General features: G+C 45.3%; 1 protein-coding gene across 5 annotated transcripts in view; it reads right to left on the bottom strand.

Moving 5' to 3' along the window:
• SAMD10 (sterile alpha motif domain containing 10) overlaps window positions 1–22,069 on the bottom strand; it is a 99,943-nt gene extending 77,874 nt beyond the window's left edge. The window contains exon 1 of one of the 5 annotated variants that reach the window (XM_067468250.1): window positions 21,401–22,069. In XM_067468250.1, coding sequence (XP_067324351.1) covers window positions 21,401–21,431 — 31 coding nt within the window. In that variant the 5' untranslated portion in view covers window positions 21,432–22,069. Of the gene's footprint in view, window positions 1–12,822; window positions 12,945–16,371; window positions 16,512–21,400 lie in introns of those variants that run through there. The other 4 variants (XM_067468249.1, XM_067468248.1, XM_067468252.1 and 1 more) reach the window with 4 other exon arrangements.
• Between the last annotated feature and the right edge of the window lie 873 nt (window positions 22,070–22,942).

Genomic DNA, 22,942 nt, shown 5'->3' with positions numbered 1-22,942 from the left:
TTGTTATTGTTTCTGTGTGCCGTCAGTCATTCTCAACATCATGAGGCTGAGAGAGTGTGACTCCGCTAAAGCCACTCACTGGGTTCTCATCGCTGAGCATGAAATCAAACCCTGGCCTCCAGAGTCCTAGTCAAATGCTGAAACCACCATCCCATGCTGTCTCTGTCTCTTGTTTATAGAATCACTGGAAGTTGAAGCCAACTTGTCAGCAATTAAGGACAAAAGGAAATCTCTCCTCTGAAGATGAAACCATTGGTGTTAATGGGGGATTTCCGCGCTTCCTCTACACATAAAAGGAATCAGTACCTGTAGAAGACAAACCTCTCCCCACACATCAAAGAAGGGGAGGAATGGCATCCACCTGCTGCTCGGAGCTGAGTAACACACCTTCCAACATTTCCAAGATGAAACTTAGGAAACAATAGCATCAGAGCCTTGTAAAGATGGCAAATTATTAGTGAGGAAGAACACACTAGTTAGAAAAGGCTGCAGCAGATTGCTTTTGCCCAAGTCTGCAGGGAAGGGCAAAACCTTAACCTACTCCTATCCTTTCTACTCTGCTGAGTGCAAATTATTTTTGAACTTTGAATCCAGTTTGCAGCAACTGAAGTAATCTGAGGACAAAGGGAAAAACTGGAGAGAAACTGGAACATTTTAAAAGCAGCTACAAAAATGGGATGACAGAATGATTTTTTTCTTTCCTTGCAACCATTATCATGATGTCCCCATAGTAGTTGAAACTATTTACATAGAGGGTGCACACATAAATAATTGGATGGGCAATGCCTGGATGGAAAACTGTTCATGCAAAAGGGATCTTGGGGTCCTTCTACACATCCCTATATCCCAGAATATCTAGGCAAGAAATCGCACATTAACTGAGTGTGGACTCAGATAACCCAGTTCAAAGCAGCTCTTGTGGGATTTTCTGCCTTGATATTCCCAGATACAGAGCTGTGTGGAAGGGCCCTTGGAGTTTTAGTAGACTATAAGCTGAACTTGAGTTAATAGTGAGATGCTGCAGCTTTTAAAGACAATGCAATTCTAGGCTGCCTCAATACGAATACAGTGTCGAGATCGAGGGAATTCATAGTTCTACTTGGGACATCCAAAAAGTGTTGGAATGGGGTTTCAGAGAGCCCTTACACACAGGTAAAGTTTTCCCGACATTAAGTCCAGTCATGTCCAACTCTGGGAGTTGGTGCTCATCTCCATTTCTAAGCCAAAGAGCCGGCGTTGTCCATAGACACCTCCAAAGTCATGTGGCCAGCATGACTGCATGGAGTGCTGTTACCTTCCCACTGGAGCAGTTCCTATTGATATACTCACACATGTTTTCAAATTGTTAGGTTGGCAGAAGCTGGGGCTGACAGCAGAAGCTCACGCCACTCCCCGGATTCGAACCTACGACCTTTTGGTCAACAAGTTTAGCAGCTCAGTGGTTTAACCCACTGCACCACAGCCCTATATTCTAGAATATCAAGGCAGAAAATCCCACAATATCTGCTTTGAACTGGGTTATCTGAGTCTACACTCAGATAATATGGGATTTTTTGCCTTGGGTTGTAGGTTTTTTTCAGGCTATATGGCCATCTTCTAGAGGCATTCTCTCCTGACATTTCACCTGCATCTATGACCTCACAACCTCTGAGGATGCTTGCCATAGATGCAGGTGAAATGTCAGGAGAGAATGCCTCTAGAACATGGCCATACAGCCTGAAAAAACCTACAACAACCCAGTGATTCCGGCCATGAAAGCCTTCGACAATACATTTTCTGCCTTGATAGTCTGAGATATAGGGCTGTGTGGAATGACCTATAGTCAATCGGAACTATTCCTAATACTTTCCTCCCAGAAATGTATTTAAAAATCTGAAACTGAATGTACTCTGTTCCTCTGCTTTTCTCCTCTGTTGCTTTGGCCTTCCCGCACACTTTGGCTCCCACGACTGCAATAAAAGCTTCCTTTTACTTTTTGTTTTTGTGGAAACCTTGGCATTTTTATCAGCCTTCTCTTCTTTTCTTTTTTGACAACGCATCTTTCCCTATATCACCATTGCCAAGCTCCTGCAAGTGATGGGCTCCTCACCCCAAGGAAGGTTCTCTGAGATTCAACAAGTAAAGGAGGAAAAACAAACACATCATCTTGCAACCATTCCCTTTGATTTATGGGCCGTTTACGACCAGAACGCCGCTCAGCACTTTGGCAAATGCTTCCAAGTCTAATACTGCAAGCTGGTTTCGCAGGCACTCACTTAATTTCATTGCCTTGACACAAAAAGGAAAGCCATAAAAATACACCCCTTCCTTTCTTCCCTTGGGAATTATAAGGCTGGAAGAATAACAACACCTCAGATGGACCCTCCTTTTTTATGACATCTTTTCACACCCAGCCAGTTGTCCTTTTCCTCCATGTCCTTTATCTACCTTCAGGACCTGGTGCCTTTAAGGTATGGACAGAAAGAAGGGCCTCCCTAGATCTTAAAATAAGGGCATATTTTAACGACTGACTGCATAGGGAAGCTGATGAAGAAACGCAACGTACAAACTATTTACAGACCCACTAAGAAAATCCAACAAATGTTATGTTGAGCAAAGGATAAGAGGGATCCTTTACCTCTGCAGGAGTCTACCATATACCATGCAGCTGTGGAAAAGTCTACATAGGGACCACCAAACGCAGCATTGCCCAAACACGAATCAAGGAACATGAAAGGCACTGCAGACTACTTCAACCAGAGAAATCAGCCATAGCAGAGCACCTGATGATCCAACCTGGACACAGCATTTTATTTGAGAACACAGAAATGCTGGACCACTCTCACAACCACCATGACAGACAACACAGAGAAGCCACTGAAATCTACAAGAAGCACGTGGGCAATTTCAACAGAAAGGAAGAAACCATGAAAATAAACAAAATCTGACTACCAGTATTAAAAAAACTCTTAAATCATAATAGTAAATAAAGAACAGCACTCAAAAATAGGGGAAATCCAGACAAGATTAGGGCCAGCTAATCACCTCCCAACAAAGGATTCCCCCAGGCAGTAAGAAGCCAGACCTTGAAACTGCTAGGCCATTCAATGCTAAACAAGCTGGCCAATTATGACATTCACACCTACATCAAACAGACAAAGAGTTCTTTCTCCCACACTGGACATTCCACAGATATTGTTGTTGTTTATTTGTTCAGTCACTTTCGACTCTTTGTGACCTCATAACCAGCCCATGCCAGAGCTCCCAGTCGGCTGTGGCCACCCCCAGTTCCTTCAAAGTCAAGACAGTCACTTCAAGGATACTATCCATCCATCTTGCCCTTGGTCAGCCCCTCTCCCTTTTTCCTTTCATTTTCCCCAGCATCATTGTCTTCTCAAAGCTTTTCACATGTATATAAACCCCATTTTCCTAATTTCCAACAAACCTCACAACCTCTGAAGATGCCTGCCGCAGATGCAGGCGAAACATCAGGAAAGAATGCTTCTGGAACATGGCCATACAACCCAGAAAACTCACAACAACCTATGGGCATATTCATGGGAGAATAGGGTCAATGAAATAACCGAGCCCCCGGCTGTAGAGGCAACCCAACTCTCAACACCTGATCAGGGATAAAAATGGAACTAAGGGCCATGTTTACATATTTGAAAGGATGCCACTAGTAGAGATGTGTCTTCTACTGAGGCCATATTGAATGGAGAGCAGGCCTGTTTTCTCTGCTCCAGAGCTTAGGTCAAAGTGGAGTAATCGATTCCAACTGCAAGAAAAGAGATTCCACCTAAACATTAGTAAAAATATCTTGATGAGAGTGGAATATGCTACCTTTGAGTGTGGTTCTCTAGACGTTTTTGAGCAAAGGCTGGATAGCCATCTGTCTGGAGTGCTTTGATTGTGTGATCCTACATGGCAACGATAGGACTCAATGGCCCTTTGGGTCTCTTTCAAACATAGGCTTCTATTATAACCACCACATGCTTAAATACCCTAAAAGCACTAGAATCTGTCTGATCTTGGAAGCTAAGCAGGGTCAGCCCTGGTTAGTATTTGGATGGGATATAACCCATTATTAATACTAGGTGTTGCAGACTATATTTCAGAGGAAAGAACTGGAAAAATCATCTCAGAGAATTTCTTGCCTAGGAAAACCTTATGAAATTCATGAGGTTGCCATAAGTTGACGGGTGATTTGAAGGCGAGTCTTCATTCACAGATGAATACACACTTACAATCACTACAGAGAGCTCCAGCCATTGGCTTGCAACACATCCCACGCCTTTGGGTCCAAAATGCCTGCCTCATTCTTGTGGCTTGAAAGAGGAGAGGAAGAAATATTCACTATCCCAAACCACTGTTAGACAAATGGTCCGAACTGTACTTTCCGCACACAAAAACGAAGACATATAAGTAGGGAAATATTCACCATCTCATTAAAAGTAAGCCTTTTTTCCCCACATGAAAGTGAATCTGCATCCGAATTGTTCCATTGGAGTGCTTCAAGAAGCTTTCTAGGCTCATTTTGGAGCTGAAGTGGAGCCAGAAGACCAAAAAGGAAGGATTCTGGTCAGAGATGAACTGAAATATTTTCAAAGCGTGACTTCCCTGGCTTGACTCCCTGCTGTGTTTTCATATCTGTCTCCATTGCAAGCGATGGAAGATAGATTCTCTTTGGTGCTTTCTTTCTCAAAGGAGTTGGAAAAGGGGAGGGAAAGCTGGGAGATAAAAAGGAGACCGGGAGCTCACAAAGCCCCTGGGATGAAAGAGAAGGGTCTTCCTCTCTAGAAGAGTTCATAGAGAGAGTAGGCCTTCAGTTCTGTATTGCAAAGCAAGCAGGCTCCCATGTAAAAACACACAGAGCACATGCATAAATGTTACAATCTTGATTGATTTCTGTGGCTTGGAATCTGTCCCAACAGCTCCCACAGAATATGTAAACATAATGGAGCAGGATAACTGAAACCGCAAGATGAATCTCTCAGGTTTCGTCGCCAATGACAAGTCCTTTGTTTAATGAGCTGGGGATTTTTTCCCCTATGAGTCTCTGCTTCTCTGGCTTCCATGTTGATGGAGTATGGAACTAGCTCCAGGTCTTAGTCCAGGTATAGAAGGATGGAATCAGTTGGAGTCTCCTTCCTTTGAGACTTTTACACAGAGGTTGGATGGCCATCTGTCAGGAGGTCTTGGATTGTATCTTCCTGCATGGAATCAAAGATGCCGAACTGTTTTTGGTAGGATGGCTTGACATCTTGGGTCACTTTTTAAAGATCTGGATTGGTAGATGAGGTGCATGCATTGCCCCACAGCACAAATATAGAATACATCTATCTCTTTAAATATTTGAAAAATTATTATTATTATTATTATTATTATTTGAAACACAACAAGATTAGTACACAGCAAACAAGGTCACTCTGCTGGCTGTTGTATTGGATCACATGTCGGACACTTCCCAAGTGTCTAGGTGTTCTGTTGCACGCTGGGCTTGAAACGAATTGCTTTTAAAACAGGACGTGCAACTTTAGCCCAGCGGGAAGCCAGGGGGCCCGAAGAGAAATTCGCAAGGATTTTCACCATAAACAGTCTCTAGAGGGCTTGTAAAATATAACAAAGTATTTTATTGGTGAACAATCAACAGAAACTTCTTTTGTCTTCAAAGGGTTAACTTACTGCATCTCAAAGCACCGAGTGGACCTACCAGTAGGTCTGTAGTCACTTCAGCTGGAGTTCTTAGATGTTCAAAGCTGTTTTTTCCCTCCAAAATTCCTCGGATCTTTAGGGCTGCTTCTCTAGGAATCTTTGGGAATCCTTTTGCTCTTAAGACTGTTGTCCCCGGGGAGGTCTTAACGGTTGAAGCCTTTGTACAGGAGAAGTCTGCACACGTCCTGTACATTGACTTTCCTTGCTGAGACAGAGTGAAAATGGCTCCCTTCCCTTCTCAATTGTCCTGAACAAGGGGCGGAACAAAACTTAACGATGATGGACAGGGGGCCTGCCCTATAACCGCAAACTTTATAACCGCAAACCTATAACTGCCACCCTTCTGCAGAATCCCAAGCATTGGGCTGCAAGCAAACACTTAATACAAGGCAAATAAAGTGGGAGCTTCTGGTACAGCTGTACCAGCACACTAGGACTGTGTGATGTATCGGCGAATAATGTGTGCAGATCCCAGTAAGGTGGCCTTTTTGCAGCTGGCAGATGGTAATTTTGTCAGCGCCGATTGTGTTTAAGTGCAGGCTAAGGTTTTTAGGTTCTTCACCCAGTGTGCTGATCACCACTGGGACCACCTTGACTGGCTTGTGCCAGAGTCTTTGCAGTTCGATCTTTAAATCCTTATGTTGTGTAAGCTTTCCCAGTTGTTTATCTTCAATTCTGCTGTCACTTGGGATTGCAATATCGATGATCCATACTTGGTTTTTTAACACGACCATGAGGTCAGGAGTATTGTGCTCCAAAACTCTGTCAGTATGAATTTAGAAGTCCCAGAGGAGTTCTATGTGTTCATTTTCTGTAACTTTTTCAGGCTTGTGATCACACCAGTTCTTTGTCACAGGCAGATGGTATTTATGGCACAATTTCCAATGGATCACTTGAGCAATGGTGTTATACCTCTGCTTGTAGGCTGTCTGCACCATCTTCTTGCAGCAGCTGAGGATATGATCTATGGTTTCATCTGCTTCCTCTCAGACAAGAGTCTATACTTGGAACCTGTCATCGACTTTTCAATTTTGGCTTTGATGGCGTTTGTTCTAATGTTTTGTTCTTGGGCTGCCAGAATTCACATTGAGAAGTAGGCAAGCACATTTTCTGCTGCTCTAGACACTATGATATGGAACAATGGATTGAAATGGCAGGAAAAGAGATTCCACAAACATTAGGGAGAACTTCCTGATGGTAAGCACTGTCACAACCTCTGAGGATGCGTGCCATAGATGCAGGCAAAACGTCAGGAGAGAATGTCTCTAGAACATGGTCAAATAACCCCCTAAAAAAAAAAAACCCTACTACAACCCAGTGATTCCGGCCATAAAAGCCTTCAACAATATATTTTGTTTTGATCTTGACCTGGATCCAGCGGACTTTTAGAAAGACCATAATGGAAGGGATTTCCTGCAAAAGGAAAACCTTGTTATGTCTTTGTTCTCTATCTTTTCCCAGGCTGAGGTCTCCCACACAAAGGTTTGAAGGTGTTTCGTCTGTTTTGCTTTGTTCTGTTTTTCCGGGCAAGACCAAAGCCCTTCTTTGAAGATCGGCCCAGTCAGCCAGAGGTGTGATTTTTCTGTTTATAGAAAAGACAATGTGCTCCTTTTCCTCACCTTTCAGTCAGAAAAAACAACTTTACAATGACAGCCTTTTGCTTCCTAACTCCCAACAGGACATTTGTCTCAGATAAATATTGTGTTAACCTTTCTAAGAAAGAAACAAAAGGGTTAAGACATCCAAATTAATCCCTATATGCTAGCTTAAGCTACTCAAGCCTGTTTCCTTACTGGAGGGGATCAGTATACTTACTTAGGTGATCCCTCATTGTCTGAGTATGATGGACTTCCAAGTGTAGTGTCTTGGCGGTGGATACGTAGGTAACTGTGGAGCCCTTGAACATTCTTGACCTGAATGTTCTTCCACAGTGAGGATATTGGTTTCCAGGTGGAAGGCAGTCCCGGTCAGGGTTCGATTGACATGCTTTCCACTTGGCATGTTTCTTCCTTTCACTCTCCATTCGTACCTCATTAAATTCTGCAGCACTGCTGATTACAGCTAACCTCCAGTTAGAGCGTTCAAGGGCTAATGTGCTGGTACGGCTGTACCAGGAGCTCCAGGTTCTTTTTCTTTCATTGAGTGTTTGCATGTATTCCAAAGTTCCATGCATTTTGCAATAAGGTGGCTTCCCTTGGTTTTCAAGTATAGGACCAATGACCCATCAATCATCATTGGGTTTTTTAGTTCTGCCCCTTTCCCCAAAGTTCAGGAAGGAAAGGGAGCCATTTTAGCTCAGTCATAAAGTTGAAAGCTTAGCTACAGGATGTGAATCAGCTCCACCTGTAGAGGAGCTTAGTTTCTTACGAAATTCTGGGGGAAGAACAGTTCCAAAGGACTCCAGCTGGAGAATCTACAAAGCCTTGACTGGTAGGTCTACTCGGGACCCAAGAAGCAGTTTGGAGCCGGGAGTAGAGCCCACCGCAGGAAAGTTTAGAAAGTAGATTGCCCAAGAAGGGGTTAAAAAGGGTTTTCCTCTTAAAGAAAAGAAACAGTTAACGAAGCCAGTTGCCTGTCCCTTGTGGACAAGATTAAGAAAGCCACCAGTTGATTCAAAGCCTTGAAGCATTTGTTTGACCTGTTGAAGATCTGAGAAGTATTTGATTGTTTTGTTGAAGACCTAAGCAATAATAAAGGACTTTGTTAAACTTTTCAAGCTTCTAAAGACTTTGTATAGGAAAATCCTTAGGACCTCTCAGCTGAGGCACCCCGGCTTCCTGCTGGGCACAAAGAGCACATCCTGTTCAAAAGCCAACTGCTATAGGCCCAGCATGTGACAGCACAGCTAAAGCTTCCCAGTTTTCAGTGTCTATGCCAGAGTTTTTAAGGTTATATTTAAGCCCATCTTTCGATCTCTTTTCAATTCACCAACATTCTGTTTTCCATGCTTGAGTTGGGAGTATAGTAACTGTTTGGGGAGATGGTGATTGGACATTTGGACAATGCTGGTGGTCTTTGCTTCTTCCAGCAAAATGAAATTTGTCTGCCTGTCTTCCCAAGAGATTTGCAGGATTTTTCGGAGGCAATACAGATGGAATCATTCCAGGAGTTGAGTGTGATGTCTGTAGACAGTCCACGTTTCGCAGGGATATAACAGGGTTAGAATCATAGAATCATAGAGTTGGACGAGACCTCATGGGCCAACCAGTCCAACCCCCTGCCAAGAAGCAGGAAAATTGCATTCAAAGGAGGACAATAGCTTTATAAACAAGCACCTTGATCTCTCTATGGATGTCCTGATCCTCAAACACTCTCTGCTTCATTCAGAAGAATGCTGCACTTGCAGAGCTCAGGCGGTGTTGCATTTCAGAGTCAATGTTGACTTTTGTGGAGAGGTGGCTGCCAAGGTAGTGGAAATGGTTAACATTTTCTAATATTACACCATTAAGCTGTATTTCTGGCATTGCAGAGGGATTGGCTGGTAATGGCAAGCTAATGTAAGGTAGGTTCAGTATATCCAGGGAACAGTTCCATATATTACTACCTTGGAAGAGTTGAATAATTACAAAGGGTTTCTGATAATGTGTAGAGTGTATTTCTCTTACTTCATACTGTATGTTGAATTAGAAAACAAGTGCTTCCAGATTTTAAAAAATGCCACATCTATCAGGTCTAAACCAGTCTATAATCAAGGCAGAGCTTGGACAAGTTACTTTTAGGAAATACAGGTGAACCTACACTGTAGAATGAATGCAGTTTGATGCCTATGCTGTCACGTGCTGGGCCTATAGCAGTTGGCTTTTGAACAGGACGTGCTCTTTGTGCCCAGCGGGAAGCTGGGGTGCCTCAGCTGAGAGGCCCTAAGGATTTTCCTATACAAAGAAGCTTGAAAAGTTTAACAAAGTCCTTTATGATTGCTTAGGTCTTCAACAAAACAATCAAATACTTCTCAGATCTTCAACAGGTCAAACAAATGCTTCAAGGCTTTGAATCAACTGGTGGCTTTCTTAATCTTGTCCACAAGGGACAGGCAACTGGCTTCGTGAACTGTTTCTTTTCTTTAAGAGGAAAACCCTTTTTAATCCCTCCTTGGGCAATCTACTTTCTAAACTTTGCTGGTGTGGGCTCTACTCCCAGCTCCAAACTGCTTCTTGGGTCCCAAGTAGACCTACCAGACAAGGCTTTGTAGATTTTCCAGCTGGAGTCCTTTTGGATTTTTTCCACAAATTGTGTGGATCTGTATCTTTAACCCCAACAAGGGTTGTGCTGTAAAACTGTTTTCCTTAGAAGCTTTAGGGCTGTTTTCCCTGGATGTTGTGAGAAACGAAGCATTTTTTACAGGTGGGAAAAGCTCACGTCCTATAACTGGGCTTCCAAACTGAAAGACTGCCTGAAGTCTTTCTTTTCCCTCCCAGAGCCCTGGGGAAAGGGGCGGAACTAAAGAACATAATGATGATTGACGGGTCATTGGCCCTATAATTGCAGAGCAAGGGAAGCCACCTTATTGGGAAATGCATGGAACCTTGGAATACATGCAAACATTCAACAGAAAGAAAATGAAGTTGGAGCTCCTGGTACAGCCGTTCCAGCACAACGCCAGTTTAACTTCCATGGCTCAATGTTATGGAATTTGGAAGTTGTAGTTTAATGAGGCTGTAGCTCTCTATCAGAGAAAGCTAAATACCTTGTAAAACTACAGCTCTCTAAATCCCACAGCATTGAGCAAAGGCATTTGACGTGGTGTCAAACGACACCGATTGATTCTGCAGCGTCGATACATTCTGCCCCTCCCAGTTGTTTCTGAACATGAAGGCTCTTTTCTTTTTTACAGTGCTATGTTTAGCTTCAGTTAATTTGCCTTAATTAAAAAACAAAGAAAATAAAATCCAATTATGCTAGGAAGAAGCCTCCTAGAGCAGGAACCCTGAGTTCACGTCTCAGTCAAAACATGAACTCCTTGGGTGGCCAGAGCTTGGGGCCTTTTCTCACAGCCTTGATTTCTTATCTGTGAAATGGGGATAATAAACTGGAAATGAGTCACAGGGCTGCCATGAAAATGAGAGAGAGGAGGGAAGGCCATTACCCATCATCCCCTTCCGCCCTTTAAGGCTAGGATGGGCTCTCAGCACTATTGCAGGCTGTGATTTAAGGAACAGGCATTTCTGCTCCAGCAGCTACTTAGCTGAGGAAAGAAAACAGGATGAAAAATATGAACTTACTGATAATGGGGACTCAAAGTGGCCTTTCCTCCTCCGACTTGGAAGCTGAGAGTATTGTGCAAATTTCTTTGCTTTTGTCTCTCTGCACAACAGTGCTTGAAGGTAGGTTAGACTGAGAAAATATGACTGGCTCAAAGGAGTTTTGTAGTGGAGCAGGAATCTGAATGCAAATATCTCCATTATCTCCTAGCTCCAGCAGACAAGAGTCTTTTGTCCCACGCTGGTCATTCCACAGATATATAAACCCCTTTTCCTAGTTCCAACAGATCTCACTACCTCTGGGGATGCTTGCCATAGATGCAGGCGAAACATCAGGAGAGAATGCCTCTAGAACATGGCCATATAGCCCGAAAAAACCTACAACAACCCAGTGATTCTGGCCATTTTTTTTGTCGTGTCAGGAGCTCCTGTTGTGAGAGAATTGGCTGTCTGCAAGGACGTTGCCCAGGGGATGCCCAGATGATTTGATGTTTTATCATCCTTGTGGGAGGCTTCTCTCATGTCCCCGCATGAGGAGCTGGAGCTGTTAGAGGGAGCTCATCCGCCTCTCCCCGTATTCGAACCTGCGACCTGTCAGTCTTCAGTCCTACAGGCACAGGGCTTTAACCCACTGCGCCACCAGGGGCTCCTATTCTGGCCATGAAAGCCTTTGACAATACAATATCTCCATTGTCCAACCAAAGACTGCACATTTTAGGACAGTGAAAAGGCAAGTTCCCTTTCCAGTGATCGAGCGTGACAGGTTTGGGTCCAAACAAAGGGGATGGCCCGCTGTTGACTTCTCATCTTGTCTGGCTTAAGGAGAAAAGCAGGATTTGATCTCCATTTGGGTTAATGGGTTAAATCCTTGTGTCGGCAGGACTGAAGACCGACAGGTCGAAGGTTCGAATCTGGGGAGAGCATGGATGAGCTCCCTCTGTCAGCTCCAGCTCCCATGAGGGGACATGAGAGAAGCCTCCCACAAGGATGGTAAAACATCAAAACATCCGAGTGTCCCCTGGACAACGTCCTTGCAGGTGGCCAATTCTCTCACACCAGAAGCGACTTGCAGTTTCTCAAGTCGCTCCTGACATGAAAAAAATAAATGTACAAGTGTTTTACAAAACAAGTAGATTAGTAACATGGGAGGTTGTACTAATTCTATTCACTTGGTTTTTTGGAATTATTCCTTCTCGTTTCAAGAATCTTAAGAGTAAGATGGGACCATAAGAGTCATCTAGTCCAGGTCTCTGAGATCCAACCTCAGGGCTGCATAGTGTAAATTGTGATGTGTGGAATTTGCATTAATTGTGAAACCCTTCCCTTGAATGATAACATTACACATTTGGTGTCTTGGTTCAGTTATGAAGTTGAATGTACAACTAATGCGCAAATGTATCCATGCACAAAGCTTTCATTCACATACAGATCGATATATAATATCCAATACACATCCATGCACAAAAGGCATACTATATGTTCAACTTTGTTGTCACAACTTTGAGTTGAATTCCTCATTGGACAAAAAGGTCCAACTGGGAAATACATACATGTGGAAGATATGTACAGGATTCAGAACCTAAGTGCTTCAGAAAAGAGGTAGTTAAGTACTGAATTAAAGAATTCATTTACCAAAAGAGTAACCCTAATGCAGCCCCGGCAATGCAAAATCCAAGCAGAACACAACATCTAAGGTCAGAGAAGATATTTATGCATATGAAGCAAAAAGATGGCACATGCAAAGAATGAGCCTTTTTCCATTGCAGTGCTCGAAAACACAGAGTGAGCATGCTATGTGGCCTGAGGGGATTTTGGGAACTGCAATCCAAAAAGGACAAATCTTTCAAGCTTTCCAAGAGAAATCCCGCAAGATACCTCTCCCTGCTTCTCCGGCACTAGGAACACAGCAATAACAAACTAAGTTACTCACCATCTGCTGCCCTTTCACAACATGCAAAATCTTCCGCCTGAGGCAAGCGCCTCATGACGAAGGCCAGCATGTTTTCCTAACAGCCTGGGACAGAAATAAGCTCCTCGAACTCTTCCCTATTGCGCCTACTGTTTACTGGGATAGACGGGGCTGGGCCAGCACTGAATCAACATAATGCATTTCGGGTTCATCTATGCTGTAGAGTTAATGCAGTTTGGCATCACTTGAACGGCCGTGACTCAAGGCAATGGCAACACTGGATTTGTAGTTTAGTGAGGCATGAGCACTCTTTGGCAGAACAAGACATTGTGAAAATACAACTCACATGATTCCATAGCCATTTCAGTAGTAACAAACCAGTAATTCTACAGCACAGGTGCATCCGAAATGCATCATGTCCATTCTGTGCTGGTCCAGACGTGTCTATCCCAGAAGAATTGGGAAGTAAACATAGACTTCTCCATCCTGATCTGTTGGGAGTTCCTGACATATTTGGAGGGCATTGGGTTGAAGAAAGCTGTGTGGTCTTGAGTATGCACTGGTAACACACTCCACTCCTTATAGGTCTGTGAACTAGGTAAAGTCATATACTCTGGACTGTTCTGTCTGGAAATCATTTTTGCACACATCTCTCCCTTGTTGGCGCACATCTTTCCACACTATTGCATTAAGAAGAGGGTTTACTCTGAATCCAGTTCTCCTCAATGAGAATAGTGCATTAATAAATCTTATTTATTTATGTATTTATTTATGACATTTATATGTCGCTCTTCTCACCCCGAAGGGGACTCAGAGCGGCTTACAAGATATACATACATACATCAATATATATAAAAATGCTCCGTGCATAATGAGTACCTTAAAAACGAAAGAACTAATGAATAAAATCACACCACATTTGGCAACAAAACGTCTCACAACACAAGGAGTGACCATCACTCAAAAAATTATGATTTTGTCATTTGGGAGTTGTAGTGGCTGGGATTTATAGTTCAGCTACAATCAAAGAGCATTCTGAACTCCATAAATGATGGAATTGAACCAAATTTGGCACACAGAACTCCCATGACCAACAGAAAATACTGGAAGGGATGGGTGGGCATTGACCTTGAGTTTGGGAATTGTAGTTCACCTACATCCAGAGAGCACTGTGGACTCAAACAATGATGGATCTGGACCAAATTTGGCACAAGCACTCAATACGCCCAAATATGAACACAGATGGAGTTTGGGGAAAATAGACGTTGTCATTTGGGAGTTGTAGTCACTGGGGTTCACAGTTCACCTCCAATCAAAGAGCATTCTGAATCCTACGAACGACAGAATCGGGGCAAACTTCCCACCCAGAACCCCCATGACCAACAGAATATACTTAAGGCCATCCAGTCCAACTCTCTTCACCAGGGCAAGAAAACACAATCAAAGCCCTCCTGACAAAGAGCCATCCATCCATAGATATAGATAGATAGATATAATTCACACACACAGATATAGTATCATAGATTTGAAAGGGACCCTTAAAGAAGGACAATGATATCTTGCATGTTCCAGGGTGCGCAAACCAGACAATCTCCACATCAACACTGACAAAGAATCATCAAGAAATACTGTTTACCCACAAGCATAAAGAAATTACATATATTAGAAACCAACACTTTCCCATTACTTTATTTCCAGATCACCAGACTGGGCCACAGCAACGCATGGCAGGGGACAGCTAGTACAATATATTATATTATTAGCATAGATGCAGAGCCAACCTTAAGAAATGGGGCTACAAAGTGGAATCCACGACATGCAAGTGTGGAAAAGAGCAAACCACAGACCACCTACTGCAATGCAACCACATGCACAATGGACCTTCTTGCAGCAACACCAGAGGCACTCCAAGTGGTCAACTACTGGTCAAAGGACATTTAATAGAATACCAGTCTGCAAATGTTGTGTTCTGTTTGTTTGTCTGTTTTTAATGCAATACAACTGTTTTGGTTCACTCCTGACACAATAAATAGCATAGTACAATATCAGTATTATATATTACTATATTGTACTATACCATTATATTGTAATATTATTAGTAATATTACATATAATATACATATATAATTATAATATCATATTATTATCATTAGTATTATATTTTATTATATTATAATATTATAAATAATATATGTATATACAATATATTATATTATATTATATTACATTATACAGCACAGGAGACAAGGTGGAACTGTCCCCTGGCCCCCTCTCTCTTCACTCTAGCCCAGAGCAGCAATTGGGGAGGGGTCCCCAACTGATGACATATGCAGGAGACAAGATGGAACTGCCCCCCTCCCTTTCACTCTGGCCTAAATACCCTAAAGGCACCAGATCCCAATGTGAGATTCCAACAAATTCTGGGTGCCATAGGCTATATTTCAGAGGAAGGAATTGACAAAACTACTTTGAGTTTTCCTTGCCTCAGAAAACCTTATGAAAATTCATGGACTCTCCCTAAGTCGACAAACAACTTGAAGGTGCATATGTTCAAAAAGGGCAGATCTGTTTGTCATTCATGCTGCAATGCTCAAGACAGCGTCAAACCAATGGGAATGGTTTGAGATCCATCAGAAATGTTCCATAGTTGCCTTGTTCCTCAAGGATGCACAGTTACACATTGTACCCTATGGTCTTGGGACTCTATTTCCAAAAATCCGAGCAGCTCAACAATTCATGGAGAGTTCTAGTATATAGTAGTGGAATTCTGGAATGTACAAAATGATTGCAAACACAGCAGTGTTCCAGGCCATGTGCAGAAGGACAAAACATGTGCTCCACACAAGTTCTTGAGGTTCTACAAGGAGAGACCACTGCTACCTTCCATATGTCCCAGCAGGCAAAAACTGCTTATATTTTCCACTTCTGCAAATGTAAATATTTCCAGAGGTCAAACCTTCTTTTTTGTTAAATCTAACCACCCTTTTTGATGGAACGAAGGGGCTCCACACAGACACAACTCACAGCTGTGTAAGACACACAGAGTTCCATTGGACATGTGTCCCTATAAGTCTACTGTTGACTTATAGGGTTAAAAATAATATTAAAATGTATGTGTATGCCTGTCAATGTATGACAACTCCATGGATTTAATAAGGCTTTCCTAGGCAGGAGCAGTGATAAATGCACTCCCATTTCACTAGCATCCTGACTTGAGTCCAGGGACTTGATGTGGATCTCTAAGGTATCTGAGAATAAGAAGTCAATTTATTTATTTACCCCAAAAGGATGGCTCACAATAAAGGCACAATTCAATGCATTGGGTACATATAAAAACAAAGCAAAATGAGCTTTAAAATAACATAATTAAACATATCACTTAAAATCACATAGTCCAAAAGCATATACCAGGAGCCATTCCAATTGCCATTTGCGTTGTTCATTATTGCACTGAGAAATCATTGTTGCAAATGCTTGGTCTCACAACCAGGACAAGTCGAGTAAACCCAAGCCTGTACAGAGTGCCTGTTCCTTTAATACTATGGGACTCCATGCCCAGCCACCACCTACCTGGGCAACAGGTGAGGGCTGCCATTTCAGACATCTTGGTTACATGCCCCACAGATATTTCCCATTCTTTTCCACTGGTGCCTTAGGAACTCCTGATCTTTTCCTTGTCTACTGCAGAAAGCCTTCTTCTCAACCTCATGGATTACAGCACTGTCCCTCCCTCCCCATCCAGTGCACTGTTGGGAGGGAAGTATGGGAAGTGTCATCCAGAAAGCGGAAGGCACTGGCTGCAAAATGCCCTAAAGGCATCCCAATACCAGAAAAACACCTTCCTGCCTTCCCTTTGACCCAGTCCAGCCCAATGCACAAGTCAACACAAGGGGAGCATCTACACAGTAGAAGGAATGCAGTTGTAGTTCAGTGAGACACCAGTACTTATTAGCAGAGAAAGCTAAAGGCCTTGTAAAACTACAACTCCCATGATTTCATAGCATTGAGTCATGACAGTTAAAATGCTATCAAATTACATTAATGTGCCCAAGCCAGGGCCACCTCTTTGGAGTCCCCGTGTCTCAGAAGACAAAGAGCAAAGCAGTGGGAATTGGTTGGGGATCCTCTGCCTCCTGAGAAGCCTTGCCAACTGGATTCCACTACTATCCATCCACCTGAGAAGGCAATGAGGTGGCATGATAGCCTCATCTGGAATAATACTGTGTCTTGTTCTAGGCTCCACAATTCAAGAAGGATATGGACAAGGGAGGAAGTATCTCTTGCTAGTGTATTCTGGCACTGAATGTTTGCCATTTTTGTTGAGTTGCTTTGGAGAGATAGGGCGGTATACAAATTTATTATTATTATTACTATTTTACTGACACAAAACACAGGGGTCACAGCAAATGAGATCTATATGCTGGATTTCGTATCACAAAATCAAAAGTTGAACAATTCCCAAGCATCTAGGACTGTGTGATTTATTATTATTATTATTATTATTATTATTATTATTATTATTATTATTATTATTATCCAGAGGCAGGCAATCAAAAATGGTAAATATGAATCCTTACTAGGAGCAGCTTATGATATTTTTAGAGAATCCTAGAGCTGGGAGAGTGTGACAGTGTCATCCAGTCCAATCTTAGCATATGCTAATACACAAGCCAAGTCACCCGCTCCCTGCCACAGATGGCCATCCAGCCTCTGTGAAGCTCAGCGATGAGAAGTGGATATGATAACCAGGCTTAAACATCCAAAGGGATGTCACATTGTTTTCTGCTGCTCCAAGGAGCCAGGGATTCCACTTAAACAAGCACTTCCTGAAAGCACGAGCTGTTCAACGATGCCTTGGAGTATAGCAGAGTCTCTTCATTGGAGGTTTCTAAACCAAGGCTGGACAGCCATCTGTGGTGAGAACTTGGATTGCATGGCAAAGGTAAGTTGCGCTGGATGGCCTTCTACTAGAAACTCAAGGCATCTCTCTTGCTCTTTCCCTGACAGCCACAGCCCTGTTCTCGTGTAGGTGCCCTTCCTTCATTCTCTTACATTCTAGAATTGCATGGATGAAGGGGTTGGACTAGATGGCCTTTGGTGTCCCTTTCCAAGAATAGGCTTCCATGAGAAACTCAAGAAATCACTTTCCTTGCCACAGAATGTATCTTCTCCCAGCTTCCTTCCGCTCTAGCCTTCCAGGCTTGTGGGGCAAAATGGGGTTGGGCTGCAGATCCTTTGGGAGTCCCCTAACAACTCTTTGTGACAGCCCCATTCTCAATACACGCTCCATCTCATCCTTCTTCTCCCCTTCCCTTCCATCTCTTTGGGCTTCCTACAATTCATGCTGGGCTCTACCTCCTTCTTTTACCTTCCAGGATTGCAGGGCAGAATAAGGTCTGACTAGATGACCTTTGGGGATCCCTTCCCTAGAATACTGTATCCAATTCTGGGCATCGCAATTGAAGGGAGATGTTGACAAGCTGGAATGTGTCCAGAGGAGGGTGCTTCAAATGATCAAGGGACTGGAGAACAAGCTCTATGAGGAGTGACTGGATGACTTTTAGGGATCCCTTCCAATTCTAGGTTTCCATGAGAAACCCAAGGTACCCCTTTCCTTGACACATCCCCTTTCATAGAATCATAGAATCAAAGAGTTGGAAGAGACCTCATGGGCCATCCAGTCCAACCCCCTGCCAAGAAGCAGGAATATTGCATTCAAATCACCCCCGACAGATGGCCATCCAGCCTTTCTCACTATCTGCCCCCTTCCTTCTTCTCCCATTTGCTTTCCAGGCTTTCCTTGCAGACTAGGGTCAGGTTGGATGACCTTTGGGAGCCCCTTTCAAACTCCCAGAAGTCCAAGGCAGAGGCACAGCAACTAGAGACATCTCTGTCTCTGTCACAGCCCCGTCCGCAGGTATCTCCTGATCCCTTCCTCTTTCTCCTCTCACCTTCTAGGCTTGTGCAGCAGAAGGCGTTTGGACTGGATGACCTTTGGGGATCCCTTCTTGTCCTAGGTTTCCACGAGAAGCCCAAGGCACCCCTTTCCTTGACACAGCCCCATTCTCACTGCCTTCCATCTCTTTGGGCTTCCTACAATTCATGCCGAGTTCTACCTCCCCTTCTCCTCTTACCTTCCAGGATTGTGGGGCCGAATGAGGTCCAACTGGATGACCTTTGGGGATCTCTTCGATTCCTAGGTTTCCATGAGAAGCCCAAGGCACCCCTTTCCTTAACACATTCCTTTTCTCACTACCTGCTCCCTTCCTTCTTCTGTTTGCTTTCCAGGCTTTAATTGCAGAATGGAATTGGGCTGGATGCCTTTTGGGAGCCCTCTTCAAACTACCAGAAGTCTAAGGCAGAGACACAGCAACCAGAGACATCTGTCTCTGTCACAGCCTTAGCTGCAGGTATCTCCTTATCCTTTCCTCTTTCTCCTCTCACCTTCTAGGTTTGTGTGACAGAAGGGGTTTGGAGTGGATGACCTTTGAGGATCCCTTCTCACCCTAGGTTTCCATGAGAAGCCCAAGGCACCCCTTCCCTTGACACAGCCCCGTTCTCACTACCTTCCATCTCTTTGAACTTCCTACAATTCATTCTGAGCTCTATCTCTCCTTCTCCTCTTTGTCTTTGAGGTTTTTGTGGTAGAATGGGGTCAGGCTAGATGATGTTTGGGAGCCCCCTTCCAACTCAGGGCTTGTCTCAGAAGCCCAAGGCAGAGACACAGCAACCAGAGCCTCATAGGCAGGTATCTCCTGTTCTCTTCCTCAATGGCTTCAAACTACAAGAAAGGAGATTCCATCTGAACATTAGGAAGAACTTCATGACTGTGAATGCTGTTCAGCAGTGGAACTCTGTCCTGGAGTGTGGTGGAGGTGCCTTCTTTGGTTGCTTTTAAATAGAGGCTGGATGGCCATCTGTCGGGGGTGCTTTGAATGCAATGTTCCTGCTTCTTGGCAGAATGGGGTTGGACTGGATGGCCCATGAGGTCTCTTCCAACTCTATGATTCTATGATTCTTTCTCTTCTCATCTTCTAGGCTTGTGTAGCAGAAAGGGTTTGGACTGGATGACCTTTGAGAGCCCCCCTCCAACTCTTGGCTTGTCCCAGAAGTCCAAGGCAGAGGCACAGCAACCAGAGACATCACTGTCTCTGACCAAACCTCATAGGCAGGTATCTCCTGATACCATCCTCTTTCTCCTCTCATCTTCTAGGCTTGTGTAGCAGAAGGGGTTTGCCTGGATGACCTTTGGGAGCCCCCTTCCAACCCTGGGTTTGTCCCAGAAGTCCAAGGCAGAGGCACAGCAACCAGAGGCATCACTGTCTCTGTCACATCCTTGTAGGCAGGTATCTCCTGATCCCTTCCTCTTTCTCCTCTTACCTTCTAGACTTGTGTGCAGAATGGGGACAGGCTGGATGGCCCCTTCCAACACTATTCATGCCGGGCTCTATCTCCCCTTCTCCTCTTACCTTCCAGGATTGTGGGGCAGAATGAAGTCTGGCTAGATGACCTTTGGGGATCCCTTCCATTCCTAGGTTTCCATGAGAAGCCCAAAGCACCCCTTTCCTTAACACAGCCCTGTTCTCACTACCTGCACCCTTCCTTTTTCTCCTGTTTGCTTTCCAGGCTTTCTTTGCAGAATGGGATTGGGCTGGATGACCTTTGGGAGCCCCCTTCAAACTCCCAGAAGTCCTAGGCTGAGGCACAGCAACCAGAGACATCTCTGTCTCTGTTCCAACCTCGTCCGCAGGTATCTCCAGCTCCCCTCCTCTTTCTCCTCTCACCTTCTAGGCTTGTGTAGCAGAAGGGTTCGGACTGGATGACCTTTGGGAGCCCGCTTTCAACTCCCAAAAGTCCAAGGCAGAGGCACAGCAACCACAGACATCTCTGTCTCTGTCCCAGCCCCGTCTGCAGGTATCTCTTTATTCTTTCTTTCTCCTCTCACCGACCCCATTCTGTGTGGAAAATGGGGTCAGGCTAGATGACCTTTGGGAGCCCCCTTCCAACTCTAGGCTTATCCCACAAGTCCAAGACTGAGGCACAGCAACCAGAGACATCTCTGTCTCTGTTCCAACCCCATCTGCAGGTATTTCCTGATCCCCTCCTCTTTCTCCTTTCACTTTCTAGGATTGTGTAGCAGAAGGGTTTCGACTGGATGACTTTTGGAAGCCCCCTTTCAACTCCCAGAAGTCCAAGGCAGAGGCACAGCAACCCTAGACATCTCTGTCTGTGTCCCAGCCCCGTCTGCAGGTATCTCTTTATTCTTTCTTTCTCCTCTCACCGACCCCATTCTGTGTTGAAAATGGGGTCAGGCTGGATGACCTTTGGGAGCCCCCTTCCAACTCTGGGCTTATCCCACAACCCCAAGGCAGAGGCACAAAAACCAGAGACATCTCAGTCTGTGTCCCAGCCCCGTCTGCAGGTCTCTCCTGATCCCTTCCTCTTTCTCCTCTCACCTTCTAGGCTTGTGCAGAAGAGGGGTTTGGACTGGATGACCTTTAGGAACCCCTTCCAACTCTAGGCTTGCATGAGAAACCCAAGGCATGGCTTTCCTCCTTCTCACGTACACCCCTCCGCCTCTGGGTGCTTCTCCCCTTACCTTCCATCTCCTTGGGCTCTCCGCAATTCATGCTGGGCGCCCGCTCATCCGCGATCGGGATCCAGAGGGGTTGGCGGGTCGATCCCGGATCGGGATCCAGCAAACATCCAGCGGGGATGGGAGAGGGGGCTCCGAGGAGGAGGAGGAGGAAGAGAAGGAAGGGGCGAGAAGAGGAGGAAGGCCGAGGGAAAGCGCCCTCCCGCTCAAAGCCGCCCTTCTTGGCCGCCGCAGCCCCGCAAGGTCATCGCGCCGCAAGAGTCCATGCCTCGCCTGTGTCCCGAGTCGGATCCGGATGAAGAGAGGGCCGGAGGAGGGAGACACCCCTTGGGAAGGGCCTCAATGAGGAGCCGCGCCTTGCCTTTCCCTTCTAGCCGCCGAAGCAGGGACCCAGTCCGGAATGCCTGCCTGCCTGCCTGCGGAGCCGCCTCCTTCGTCTCCTTCTTCTTCTCCTCCTTCCTCCCGCCTTCGGGGGCTTCACACGTGCTCCCCTGACACGCAGGTCCACGCCCAGCTCCGCCCCGCCCCTGCTCTCCTTCTGGTCGGGCTGGTTTTGCGGCTCCTCCGAAACGAGAGCCCGTTTTCCTCCGCGCGTGGGGTGCGCCCGGCCCTACCGCCTGGGTTTCAGGCTGCGCCTATTGTGTGCGCCTTTGGGAGGGAAGCTCCTCTCGCCACTCATGGCTGGTACTACTATTACTACTATGTGTATTTATTTACACCCCGCCGTTAGCTCTTGGCTGAGGCACATAGCGGCTCACACACAGCCTGGAAAGACAACCGCCGTGCAATCAGAGGCGGCCCTAGGTAATTTTCAATGGTAAGCAAACAGTATTTTGGCGCCCCCCCCCCCCAACCAATCATTGATATATATTTTCTGTTCCTCGTGGGAGTTCTGTGTGCCATAGTTGGTTCAATTCCATCATTGGTGGAGTTCAGAATGGTCTTTGATTGTAGGTGAACTATACATCCCAGTAACTACACTTGTCGCACTTGCTCCCTTGCCTGGCCTGCTTTGGGTCTGGAGGCGTGCCTGAAGACCCCCACGTGTGCACCAAAAGTCACCTCTTCTCCTGACTTTCTCCTCAGCCATTGGGACCAAGAGAGAGAGAGAGGTGGAGATGCCTACCTTTCCTGAAGGTAGACACAAAAGCAAAGGAGGGAGTGGAGGTGGGAGATACCTCCAGCCGGAGGGGCTCTCTCTCTCTCTCTCTCTTGGTCCCAATGGCTGAAGAGAAAGTCAGGAGAAGAGGCGACCTTTGGTGCGCACGCTGGGGTCTTCAGACACGCCTCCAGACCCAAAGCGGGCCAGGAGCGGCGGCTCCGCCCCTTGGCCCACCCACGGATTGGGGAGAGGAGAGGAGGCAGGTGGAGCACCAGGGGATCGGGAAAGGGAGCCGGTCATGGGGAAGGGATTGAACGCAGAGAACGATTGGGCACCGGCTCTGCTTGCGCACCCAGTGGCCGGGTGGAGCAGGAATGAGATGGGCTAGGTGAGGCTCAAGGGCCCGGCCCCTTTGGGAAGAGGATCACCCAGCAGCGAGGCAA

Source organism: Anolis sagrei, chromosome 4, assembly GCF_037176765.1.
Source record: "Anolis sagrei isolate rAnoSag1 chromosome 4, rAnoSag1.mat, whole genome shotgun sequence".
Taxonomy (NCBI): domain Eukaryota; kingdom Metazoa; phylum Chordata; class Lepidosauria; order Squamata; family Dactyloidae; genus Anolis; species Anolis sagrei.
This window is presented reverse-complemented; position numbering and strand designations above follow the sequence as displayed.